This window comes from Triticum urartu, chromosome 5 (assembly GCF_003073215.2).
Source record: "Triticum urartu cultivar G1812 chromosome 5, Tu2.1, whole genome shotgun sequence".
Taxonomy (NCBI): domain Eukaryota; kingdom Viridiplantae; phylum Streptophyta; class Magnoliopsida; order Poales; family Poaceae; genus Triticum; species Triticum urartu.
Window position 1 is genome coordinate 569,275,929 of NC_053026.1, and position 13,886 is coordinate 569,289,814.

At 46.6% G+C, this 13,886-nt stretch overlaps 1 protein-coding gene across 1 annotated transcript; it reads left to right on the forward strand.

Annotated features, from left to right (window-relative positions):
• The first annotated feature begins 13,458 nt into the window (after positions 1 to 13,458).
• LOC125506061 (protein PELPK1-like) lies at positions 13,459 to 13,886 on the forward strand. The gene has a single exon (XM_048670939.1). It carries the CDS (start codon positions 13,459 to 13,461, stop codon positions 13,873 to 13,875), a length of 417 nt encoding a protein of 138 aa, XP_048526896.1. The 3' UTR covers positions 13,876 to 13,886.

Here is a 13,886-nt window from a genome sequence, read left to right on the forward strand (position 1 = left end):
AAAGGGGCCACGACCGCGTTGGGAAGAGAAGAGGACGGGTCGGGAACGGAGAGAGAGAGAGAGAGGGAGAGGGGGGGGGATTTGGGATCAGCTTCGCTGGGCCATTCGGCCTGGCATCGGGTGACTCATGGGCCGTCATGTCTCCGGTTCTTGTCTATGAAAAAATGGAAAAAGAAAATTGGCTGAATGTTGTGTACAAGAAGATTATTTTGACATGGTGGGCATTTTTTAATAAAGATTCATCATGTATTAAAAATATGCTTGCCCTATATAAAGAAGGGAAAGTATTCCCTTCACCCGGCTGATCCAATGCCGGGCGTCCACCACCTCCAGCACGCGACACGTGTCCATGTGGACCCATTGCATCGTTACATCCTTCTTTCCTTATCTCCTTCCCAATCGGTTCTTTTTCTCCAACTCCTTCAGCATGCCATGGCCACCACCACCTGAAGCTCATGCAACGCCACTGCTTAGACGAGCCAGCCGGCCGCCGCCACGTGCTCACGCACCGGCAACCATCGTTCCTCGGCGAGGTAAGCTTCCATCGTCCTTCCCTTCCTGCTCTTTTTTTGGTTGGCTCTCTCATTTCGAGTTGGTTTTCAGGTGAGGAACAACCCGCCGACATGCTTCTGCAATAGCTGGAGTGGGTGTTGCGGTCGGCGACGACGTGCTTGACGCAGGCAACATCGGCGACGATTATGGACATTATTTCCAGATGCAATTTTTTCTGCAACATTGCCTATGTTGCAAAAGTTCTCCACAACATCATCGTTGTTGCAAAAAGAAAGTGAAGACGGAAAATAATATTCCGCAACATGACCTATGTTGCAGAAAATATCCCGCAACACAATCTATGTTGCAAAAAAATCCGCAACAAAATCTCTATTGCAAATGTTTCCGCAACAAAATCTGTGTTGCAAAGGAGAAGAAGACATTCAACCACTAGACTGTGTCAGATCGTACGGCTTGCGAGGCGGCGGTTCTTTCAAAAAGATCTGTGCGTTGGCGGCGGATCTTTCTAAAAGATCCGTCGCCTCGCGATCCGTCGGATGTGAACACATCGTGCAGCAGAGTGGTGTCTTTCACCTTTGTAACAGAGCTGCTGTTATAGAAATCTTGCAACAGAGGACTTGTTGCAGAAATTTTCACAACAAATGTCTTATTGCGGAAATTTTTTGCAACAAAGGTATTGTTGCAGAAAAACTTTGCAGTAGTGGTAATGTTGCAGTTTTTCTTTTTAATTTCACCTTCATATGATGTTACAGAAGAAAGTTTTGTAGCATGACTGATGTTACAGAAAAACTTTTGTGCAACAAAGAGAAAGCTTGCAACGCCACATCAAAATTTTGAGGGAGAGAACACGTACGCCATGGCCGATTGAGGAACTAGATTGAGCGAAGTGGTGCTCTGACTTTCTTCACAAATAAAAAACGGAGTGGTGCCCTTACTAGGTAGGATAAGAATGAATTGGTTGTGCGCGACGTTTCCAGAAGCGATGGGACTAGCTTGCCACATCGTCCGATCACATTTGATCGAACGGCAACGCGCAAGGCCGATTCCCCGAGCGAATCAGCTGGCGGGATTGAAGCGTTTTCCTTATTAAAAACATGATGAATATTTCTTGAAGCGCGGCTGACATATTTAGAAGACAAACATTTTTGTATTAGACAATGAACACTTCTAAAATATACTATGAACGGTTTTTTAGTAATACAAGATGAGCATCCCTGTAAACTAAATGGTAAAAAAATACAAGGTGAACTTTTTTGAAAATGCACGATTAACATTTTTAATACATAGTGAAAAATTGCTAAAAAAATTATTAACATTTGTTAATACACAATGAACATATTTTGTACACTATCAACATTACTAATATACATGATGAATATTTTCTAAAACATCATGAACATTATTGAGAGTGGTAGTGGCCATGTTGAGTCAGGTTTTGAGTGGCCACTACCACTCACTATCATCGTTTTTGTGATGTTTGTCACACAGTCGTCGAGAGTGGTAGTGGCCATATCGAGTCAGGTTTTGAGCGGGCTTGGCCATACGACGAGAGTGAGTGTGGCCCTGTTGTGTCGTTGTTTGAGTGGGCTTGGTGCACGGTTTGAATTGATTTCGTTTGGTTTTTCGTAATTAATTGGACAACAATCTTGTTAAGTAGTGAAGCCGACAAAAAATTGCCTCACGTTTTGGGAAGATAAAAATTAAAAAAAGAACAGAGTCAAAACGGCGAGGTTACCTATACAGTCCAGGCAGCAGCTACGTAGGATACGATCAAGACAGACCAGAGATGCTCCCCTGTCATGAAGAAATGGCACCGTATTTTGAAGATAGACCAAGACAGTCAGTGCACCTTCCCGAGAACGTGTGATTGAGCCAGACAGCCAGTTGAGAAATGATGGGACGAATAATCAAGACGGTTGAGCAGATCGAAGCTGCAGCGCCGACCAGCTCCCTCTTCTCACCTAAATACAGAAACTTGTAGCTATCGCCATGCGAAGCTCTTCCATTTTTGAATTGACAAAGCACGTAAAAACATTCTCAATCTAGCCAACAACCAACCTAATTACGTCCGCGCTTTGAGCTCTATATAAATTGCCAGGCATCGACCCATGTCGGACAAAATTACTGTTCTGACCTAAAAGGCTAACAAAATCCTTATTTGACCTCGTTTCAAAAAAAAAATCGATTTTGACCTTTTTAGGTGATGCCAACATCCCTGGTGCCTGGGTTGCGAACCAGACGCCAGGAACCCTGGCGTCTGGCCCCTGGCCCGCACTGCCCGCCTGCCCGTTGACCTGCTGACGTGGCAAAGGGGCCAGACGCCAAGGACCCTGGCGTCTGGCCCTGGTAAGTGGATAACCCACGGGAAAGTGTGTGGGACCCACCCCACACACTTTCCCCAGTCCACAACCCGAGCTTGAAGAACACTTGGAGCTCCCACACTCTCTCCCACCCCTCAAGCTCCCCCTCAAATCCTCTCCAAAAGGTGCATCCCTTAGGTGGATCTTTTCATCACTTTGTTGCTCTTGGTAATCTTCCCCAAATCATCCAATTATTTTTTGTTAAATCTTGTTATTTTGGTTGCATTTTATACATGTTGGTGGAACCCTAGTTTTTGTTTTCTCCCTTATGTTAGTGTGAATGGCTTGGTTAACTTTGATAATATAGTGATATGCATGGTGTGTAGTAGGAATATATGCTTGTTGAGTAGAAAGATTGGGGGTTAGGGTTAGTTAGTGATTAGGGTTAACTTTGCTTAGTGTGTGTTAATTAGTGATACTTTTTTGACCATGGCAATAATTTAGTGTTGATATGATTTGGATATAATGAGATGTATTTGGATAAACACCAATTCTCATTGAAGTCTTAAATGCATTCATACTATTTTTAGATAAAGAGACTTGTTAATGTTCATTACATGGACAAGGAGGCATTCTTGAGTAACAATGCCGACACGGGTGAGAAACCATTGGTTTTTGGTACAAGCCCTAGCTATGAGGATGTTGTTGCAAAAGTGAGACAAGTCTTAAAGTGGATGGACACCAATGTTGATGTTAAGTTAATAGGAAGGTATGATGTTGGAGTTGGAGCCAAATCTCGCTTGAAAAGTATGCCTATCACCTCGGATTTGCATTGGGATGTATACAAGGAAAAAGTTTCCCAATCGGAAGACAAGTCACTTGAATTGTTTGCCACCAAGGTTGAATCTCCTCGGTTTACCTTTGATTTGAACCGGCATGTCTCTTCCCCAATGGATGACATGAGCGAGAGGACAATGGTGCCACTTGTTGAGCATAGGGTTGTGGTTGATGCCCCCAATGCTTATCGCCAACCACGTCCCCGTGTACCATCTATTAAAGCAAATGAGGTTGAGTTGTATGCCCCCAATGCTTCTAGCCAACCACCAACTAGCCAAGCAAATGAATTTGAGGTGACTGCTAGTGACGAAGTAATTCAAGAGGATGAAGATGCTTATGATGACGACGAAGAGCAAGAGGAAGGGTTTCATGGTAATGATGTTGGTGACTTGGATGCGTACATAGCGCAAAAGGACATGGATCGTGACTTGCCTTTTAGTCGTCAATATGCGTATGACTCGGATGACGAGGGTCCAGTTGAACAGTTGGATGAGGATGGATTCACAAAGGAGGAAAACCAAATCCACTTTGAGCTGATGGGCTTAGAAAAAAGAACTCACTTGTTTAAAGATCTCAGCCTTGCCCATAAAGCTATTGTTGATGGTGGAATGAGAATGACGGCGATTGAGCCAACACCATGCCCGGATCCAGGAGAACCAAGGGTGGAGAATGAGGACGAGAATGCTTATTTGAAGAAAGGAGTGAAGTTTCTGAGCTTGCCTATGATGAAGTTTTGGTTGGCTGACTATGCCATTCGAAACCATAGGCCAATTTATGTTGAGCACTCCGACATGAGGTTGCGTTACACCGTGGTGTGTGAGCAAGAAGGATGCCCATGGAAGGTTCGTGCAAGAAAGCTTAAAGAAACCGAAGAATGGGTGTTAAAAAGTTGTGTTTCCACTCATAGATGCAAACCGCCATCGAAACGACTTAGAAAGACACACCGTCAACTCACATCTGAGTATCTTGGATACAAATGGATGAAAGACATAGGCTTTGATCCCACTGTGAAAGTGAGGTTTCTCATGCGGACGGTGAAAAAACAATTTGGTTATGAAGTCAAGTATGGGAAGGCATGGAAGGCAAAGGCAAATGCTATTAGGATGTTGTATGGTGATTATGAAGAAGCATACAACCAGCTCCCAAGGTTATTGGTCGCGATTGCACATAGGAACCCAGGCATGTTTCATGTGGTCGAGGATCACGATGGAGTGTTCCACCGTGCCTTCTGGAGTTATGGACAATGCGTGGAGGCGTTTCAGCATTGTCGTCCGGTCTTGTCTATAGATGGCACGTTCTTGATCGGTAGATACAAGGGCACACTAATGGTAGCAATGGCGCACTCATCAAACGACAACGTGTTGCCGTGTGCATTTGCTTTGGTGCCTTCCGAGCACCAAGACAACTGGGAGTGGTTCATGGGTCATGTTAGGCACAACGTGATTGGGGCTAGGGAGGTATGCATCATATCGGACAGGCATCATGGCATACTCAAGGCAATGGACATTGTTATTCCAGGATTTCCAAAACTTCACCACAGATGGTGCATGAGGCATTTCGTGGCCAACTTTTACCGGGCATGTAAGAGCAAGGAGCTCAGCAAAGACCTTACCCATGTATGTGTGGCCTTCACCACCCAAGGTTTCGATGCTCGGTACAACAAACTCTTTGCAGCGGTGAACGAAGGGGGAAAAGAGTTCTTAACTAGGAATTTAAGCGAGAAGCACAAGTGGGCACGCGCTCATGACGATGGTGGTAGGCGATATGGCGACATGACGAGCAATCTGGTAGAATGTTTCAACAATGTGCTGAAGGGTGCTCGTGCATTGCCGGTGACTGCAATAGTGGAGTACACATTCTTCAAGCTTAATGAGTACTTTCAAAGGCATTCTGAAGAGACTGCAAAATGGATAGGTGAAAAAAAGGATTATCCGGAAAAGGTTGATGAATGGTTGCAGTTACAAGCAATCAAGTCTTCACGGCAACAAGTTATCATATTCGACAGAACTGAAATGACCTATCAAATTGATGAGCCAGGTGGCACAACACGAGACGGTAGACAATATGGTGGTGCTGCATTTGAGGTGCGTCTGAAGACTCGGTGGTGCCAGTGCGAGAGGCCTAGTAAGTATCATTGGCCATGCTCGCATTTGATAATGGCAGCGAAGGCGAGAAACATACATGTTTGTGATGGAAAAACCGTGCGGATGCAAGAGTTCCATGTGGAAGCTACTAGGTTGACATGGGCACCAAGATTTCACCCTTTCTTGGACCAATCACAGTGGCCTGAGTACCATGGCCCTCATATTAGGCCAGACCCTCTTCTGAAGGTGGAGACCAAGGGTAGAAGGAGAACTAAGAGGTTCAGGGGTGATATGGATGACCTGGCCGGATACACTGGCATGAAACAATTTGGTAGCGGTCATTTCATGGAGGCTCCTGACACTATCAACTGTGGGGTGTGCGGTGAAGGGGGACACAATGAGCGGACATGCAAGAATAGGAAAACCAAAAAAAGAAAAACAAGTCGTGGAGGTGGCACCGATGGTGAACGAGGTGGAAGAGGTGACGGTGGTGGTGGTCGAGGAAGCACAAGTGCTAGAGGTGGTGGTCGAGCAGGCACAAGTGCTAGAGGTGGTGGTCGAGCAGGCACAAGTGCTAGAGGTGGTGGTCGAGCAAGCACAAGTGCTAGAGGTGATGGTCGAGCAAGCACAAGTGCTAAAGGTGGTGGTGGTCGAAGAGGAAGCACAAGTGCTAGAGGTGGTGGTGGTCGGAGAGGAAGCACAAATGCTAGAGGTGGTGGTGGTCGGAGAGGAAGCACAAGTGCTAGAGGTGGTGGTGGTCGGAGAGGAATGGTTGATAATGGATCGGCCTTCGGTTATTTGCTTAATCCAGATGGTTGATCTAATAATAATGGTATATTAGTTGTTCTTAAAATTCCTAGCATTTATTGATTTACTGTATTTACACATGTATCTCTTTGTGTCTTGTGCTAACAATTGTTCTTTTTGTAGGCATGGCTTCATCCGGTTTCAGGACGAGGCCGGCGTGCGCGGACCAAGAGGACATGCCAAAGACGTGGATGGAGGCCACGTTGGACAAGGAGAAGGAGAAGGATGTGCCCACACCACCATGTTGGTGTGGTGATGTTTGCAAGCTGAAGGTGTCCACGGACCGCAAGAAGTCATGGACAGAAGGTAGAAGGTTTTTCGTGTGTCCCAACTATGCACATGATCGTCGAAGGCCAACTAACGCATATGACATACCACCGGTATGTTGGGTGTACATACAAAAAACCTCATCAAGTTTGAACTCATATTACTAACAAAAACATGACTTTTATGTAGTCGCCTCCTCCACTTTTGCAAGTACTTCACTTGGATAAATCACGAGGTACCAAAAGATGTCCAAGAGGACCAACATCGAGATTACTTACGGAGGCAGCGCCTGTTCGAGGAGTCCTTTGCACGGGGATTGGAGCATGGTGTCGTGAGAAGGAGAAGAACGAGCGCAAGAAGCGTGATCAAGAGAGGGCACGCAAAGAGAAGGAGGCTCGCAAGAAGAGAGGGCAAGAAAACTTGCAAGGGCTCGCGATGCACGAGAGGAGGATGAGGCACGTGACAAGAAGGGAAAGTGGCCCCGTACTACTCAGTAGACAAATGAAAAGGCACCGGCGTCGATGATGGAATATCGATACTTTGTTTAATGTATGAACTTGTCATTCGAGACCGTGTGTGGTCATGAACTACTTATGTCATTTGAGACATCATGTGTGAACTTGTTAGTCGAGACCTATTTAAAATTATGTGCAATGCTTTGTTCATATTTTTGTTTGATTTCCAATGTTTAAAAGTGTGTGCAACCTATTTGAAATTATGTGCAAACTATCCAGAGAGCATTTTGCCCATCCGAAAAGCGACAAGAACATGACCAGAGAGCATTTTGCCTATCCAGAGAGCCAGACTCAGAACTCTGGCGTCTGGCTCTATATCCTATACCAGACAAGACAGACGCCAAGGTCCCTGGCGTATGGCTCGTTTTGGTCACGCAGGAGACCAGACAGCTGTCTGATCATCCAGAAAGCCAGACGCCAAGGACCAGACGCCAAGGTTCCTGGCGTCTGGCTCGCTTTGGTCGCGCAGGAGACCAGACACCTGTCTAATCATCCAGAGAGCCAGACGCCAGGGACCTTGGCGTCTGGGAACCCTGGCGTCTGGGTCCATATCCGGACCAGACGCCAAGGTCCCTGGCGTCTGGCTCGTTTTGGTCGCGCAGGAGACCAGACACTTGTCTGATCTGTCTGATGCCCGATCCGGAGAGCCAGACGCCAGGCACCCTGGCGTCTGGGTCCATACCCAGACTAGACGCCAAGGTCCCTGGCGTCTGGCTCGTTTTGGTCGCGCAGGAGACCAGACACTTGTCTGATCTGTCTGATGCCCGATCCGGAGAGCCAGACGCCAGGCACCCTGGCGTCTGGGTCCATACCCAGACTAGACGCCAAGGTCCCTGGCGTCTGGCTCGTTTTGGTCGCGCAGGAGACCAGACACTTGTCTGATCTGTCTGATGCCCGATCCAGAGAGCCAGACGCCAAAGTCCCTGGCGTCTGGCTCCCTATCCAGAGAGCAAGTTTCGAGTGGATAAGATTCTTTGGGCCCACCTCTAGCCCTCTCATCCATTCATCTCCACCTCTACCCCTCTCATTCCTTTCATCTCCACTCACTCTCACCTCTAGCTCTCTCATCCACTCACTCTCACCTCTAGCCCTCTCATCCACTCACTCTCATCCAGTACCCTAACCCCCCCTCAAATCTCTCACGAATCGGTCCGGTTTCACCGTTGGATCTTCAGTATTTCAAAACTAGAAGGTAAATCAACTCCACCCCCATCTTTTGGTTGGTTTAATGCATCATAGTTTTGTGTAAACCCTAGTTTGTTTTCCTCGTGGTTTAATGTATCATAGGTTTGGTACTAAGAGATTTGTGTGTTGTAGATGGCTAAGGGTACTCAGTGGGTGCTTAGCCCTATTGTTCATGTCCTAGGCTTGTCTCCATGTCTTGTGCAAGTTAGTGAAGTGGATCTCACTTTCGATTGGTTGAAGACTAAATTCATGTTGAAGCAAGGGTTGAAGGAAGAGGATTTTGTGTACTATGTCAGCAGGAAGCAGTCAGATGGCCCCGGCGGAAGAAAATTGGTTGACATAACTGATGATGACAAGATTCAAGAAATGCTGCAATAATGGGGATGGAAAAGGGTTGTTGACTTGCATTGCTACAGGAAACCGAGTTATATGTGATGTTCATGTCGTTTCAATTATCGTGGACCATCGTGGTTATGAACTACTTATGTCATTCGAGACTTTGTATGTGATGAACTTCTCATTCGAGACTATTTGTGTAATTTGAGATTATGTGATAACTATGTTTGTCATTTGCTATTATGTGAACACTAATGTTTGTCATTTGCTATTATGTGATACTATAGGTGTTTGATAGAACAAAATATCTATGTGAACACTAATGATTGTCATTCGATACAACAGGTGTTTGATAGAAAAAAACTACTACACCAGGGCCAGACGCCATGGACCCTGGCGTCTGGCTGCCATGTTTCTGCTGTCCCATGCCTCTGCTTTTGCTTCCAGTCGACCACCAGACGCCAGGGACCTTGGCGTCTGGTCCCCTGACTTCATACCATACACCATGGACCCTGGCATCTGGTCCCCTGACTTCATACCAGACGCCAAGGACCCTGGCGTCTGGGGCCCTGTACTAATTTTTGTACTTATTTCACACAAGAAGATAGCACATATATAATAATATGACAGGTTCATAAAACACAGAAGATAGCACATTTCACAGAATTTTCACCATGACAAATTCTTGTATACAAACGACAACAAGTTCACAGATTTTTCATCACGACAAATTCATGCATACATAAGACACCAAGTGCATACATAAGACACCAAATTCAAGACAACCTTAAAAGTTTTTACCACAACACCAAGTTCCTACATACAAACGCCACCTAGTTCATACACTTCCAAACAAGAAGCTCACTTCCTCCTTCCTCTCTTCACGAGTGCTGCAAGTGTAGGCTCCTCCTCTTCGCTAGCCTCCTCCTCCTCTTCATTGTATGCCTCCTCCTCCACCTCAATGTTGGCCTTATATCTTTGCATTCCTGTTGGGATAAGCTGATGAGGATACTCCGGACTATGGAATTGTGTGTTCCATGTCTTCTTTCTACCTTTCTTGCCTGGTGTCTTAGCTATGTCTTTGCCTTTCCTAGAGCGAGCATTGCCTTGTGTCGGTTGTATAACATGTGATGGTTGTGGAGCATCAACATCATACTCATGATCCTCTTGATGTGTTGCATCATACTCATGCTCCTCATCTTGTGTTGGCTCCTCTTGATGTGATGGCTCCTCTTCATGGACCTCCTCCTCCATGTCCTCATCGTTCTGGATATAACGCCGTCTATTAGCTCTGGCGCGGGTACCAGGTGCATACACGTCACTGGACTGAGCACCATGGCAAGAAAGCATTGCTGCCATCTTATGGAACCGCTTCTTGACCTTCTGCAACAACACAAAATATGCTATGATATGATATACAAATAAATAATCCGCGAAAAGAAACTTTTATAATATATTGGTCACACCTCCATCGTGCTCCTAAGAGTCCTCTCAGATAATACACCACCAGGTGGATGACTCAGTGCAACATTGGCATCGTTGACACACAAAAGCAACGATCTGCCCTGCAATTCATGAACAAAGCAAACTTATGTATTTGAAAGAAGACAACATGATGCATGCAAGTTTGTTAGAATAGGTCAAACAGACTACCATTTCGTCATGCATCGGTGCATAGTCAACGTGAGCCCCTCTGGTGTCTCTCACAGCCGTGTTGAAGGTATGATAACCTTCTGCAGTCTCCGGGTCTTCAGACACCAACTCCGACCACTCCTCGTGAGTCCAACCAGGCTTTAGCTTTAATCGGTAACGATCCGCATACCACACTTGATACTTCTGATATGCTGACTGATTGTGAGGTCTATTCTCTGATTGCACTATAGTGTCTCTTTGATTCCAAATTTCTATCCACGCACGGTGTTTGTTTGCCCAATCCGATATATCCCTTCGATCGAACCTACAAATGATGCACGGGACAAAGCATTAGCAAACATAGACTTATTCAATGCTCTACTACATATTCAAGGCATGCTTGCTCACCGATGCAGAGATAGCATTTCCTTGTTGCTCTCCTCAATTGGAATACCTTGTCTTCTTCCAAATTGTCTTGCCACACGGTCTACAAAATGCCACTCGACTGCGAAGAAGCATATCATTGGGCACCTCGCCCGCCAAAGATGGCTATCACGCGTGCACATCTCATTAAGATCATAGTCACGATCTTCCATATAAGGCAACCAATGTACCTGCAAAACAAAGAGATACATTGTTAGATACAAGTTTCATTCTTGACTAAATTTGGTCTCATCGAACTTCTCTATACCTGCTCAGCAGTCAAGGTGTCCAGCTCGTTCATATAGCACTTGTATCGCACATGCGAGCTTCCTGTGTACACTGTCACTTGTTCCCAATAGTAAGCAAGCGTAGGGCGCCGATATGGATCATCATCATGCAGCCCGTCTAGATTACCCTATGGGTTTGCCATGTTGGGGTCCTTGATATCGGGCCGTCCAACCGGGATCCGCTCCTACATCCACACGGATAGGCTCCAAACAAACCTAGCCAATGAGGATGTATCTCCCTTCCTGCGACACGACAAGTCAAGCTGCAATCAAACAAACATGTTAGATATGGAGGCGCATGACAAATGCAAGTTAAATTGTTGCAAATATCTCTTACCTGACGATACAAATATGCTAGCGCGGCCGAACCCCAGCTATACTGGGTATCCTAGTTATTGAGTAGCTCCAGGAACATCCAGAGGGCCGAGTTCCCGGTTGCATCTGAGAAGACTACCTTGGTTAGCAAATACCAAAGATAGGCCCGCGCGTACTGCTGCACAACCACGTCATTAGCACCCTGAGGACACGGATTGATGTTTCATCTAACTGCTTTTAGCCAAGAATGCCTCACTCTCGTGGTATCGGCCTTGCCTTCCTCAGGGGCGTCGGGCTGAACACCAATTAAAATGCCAGTCCGTTATCGCCAATTAACGGCATTGACACGACCGGTAACAGCTTGTCCGTTGATAGGAAGGCCGCTTATCATAGCCATGTCCTCAAGGGTCATCGTCATCTCCCCAAATGGAAGGTGGAACGAGTGAGTCTCCGGCCTCCAACGATTCACAAGTGCGGTCAGCGCCGCGTGGTTCACCGGCGGAGCGCGTCGCTTAAACTGCAACACGAATTGGAGAAGACCCAATCTCCGATTGTAAGGCTCGTACCGCGGGTCGTAAGTAAAGTCATCAGCCAAATGTCCCCTCATGCGCATAGCAACTACAAGCTGCAAATAAAGTGATGTTTTAATCAATAGAAGAACACAAATGAGAAACAGCGAAAATTGATAAGTCTTGCTTCTTACATGTCCGTTCTCAATGGCACGAGCACGATGCTCCTTATCCCACTCATCGATTAATCCGTCATACCAAGGTCCATCACCATCCGCCATCCTACAAAACAAATCACAAACATCTATGAATACATGAACAATATCAAATAATACAATTTTCTTCTCCAAGTTATGCCATATGAACACACCATTCTTCTCAAACATAACCACATCATTTTTTTCTTCTTCATATGCACACATAATTCTTCTTAAACATACCAACATCATCTCAAGCAAATAAATTTGTCAAATAATATGGTGTCACATATGCAAATACATATCATCTAGAGTACCGAATTTCACCATGTCTTTTGCAACTAAAGTATGCCAACAATAGGATTATCTACACATAGAGACATCATATTTAAATTCAACTGTATTGTTATACCACATACACACATCATCTATCAAACCAAATTATCAAACAAGTCTATTTTACATACAAAAATCATGTATTCATCACCCCTCTTAGTTAAAAAAAATTCCTATGGACAACATATGCACAAAACGGAATTGATTTTGCCTACATGTTCAACTACACATCATCTACTGCCTACCAAATCATCTATCAACTACAAACAATTTCCTAAAACAAAGAAACCATCTACTCATCTAACATCACCTAGTGTTGAATAATGCATCATAAAGAAGAGGACTCAACCCAAATAAATTGGAGGGGATGGGGGAGAATACCTCAAGGATGCTTGGGGGCCTCAGATCCACAAATTTAGATGGAGGATGGAGTAGATCAAGGGAGGATTTGGTGTGAGGGAGAAGAGGGGCGAAGGAGAGAAGCCCCTCTGTTTCTTGCCTTCGGCCGCCGCAGGGAGAGGTTGGGGATGGGTGGGCTGGGCCCGCGCGTGGTGTTATCCACTTACCAGGGCCAGACGCCAGGGTCCTTGGCGTCTGGCCCCTTTGCCACGTCAGCAGGTCAACGGGCAGGCGGGCAGTGCGGGCCAGGGGCCAGACGCCAGGGTTCCTGGCATCTGGTTCGCAACCCAGACGCCAGGGATGTTGGCGTCACCCAAAGAGGTCAAAATCGATTTTTTTAAACGAGGTCAGATAGGGATTTTGTTAGCCTTTTAGGTCAGAAAAGTAATTTTGTCCACCCATGTCCATACATCGCAGCAGAGCAGAAGAAGCATCTTGCAATCACCTCCCACACACGAGAAAAAACTCTCTGTAACTGTCTAGTACCTACCTAGCAGGTCCTAGGTAGCCCTAGTCATGGCTTCCAATGCGAGCATGTTGGCCATGATCATGGCGTGCGCGCTCCTTCTCACCGGCAGCACGTGCGACGCTGCTCGCAACCTGGCCGACACGACCCCGGCGGCTGCCGCTCCGGCTGCTAGTGCCGTCCCTGGACTGCCGGCCATGCCGACCTTGCCCGCGGACACGCTCACCCTGATGCCACCCATGCCGTCGGTCACCCTCCCCACCGTGCCGCAGGTGACCCTGCCGCCCATGCCGGCCATCGTCGTGCCCAAGGCGGTGCTACCACCGATGCCCAAGGTCACCCTCCCCACAGTGACGATGGCGCCGATGCCCGCGATTGTCGTGCCCAAGGTGACGCTGCCGCCCTTGCCATTCGTCCCGAATGTGAACGTGCCTATGCCGTTTGCGGCGCCACCCCCGTCGGCGTAGACGCGCCCACG

What these genes read in the sequence shown, in the direction of transcription:
- LOC125506061 (XM_048670939.1), top strand. Translation starts at nt 13,459, where the DNA reads ATGGCTTCCAATGCGAGCATGTTGGCCATGATCATGGCGTGCGCGCTC.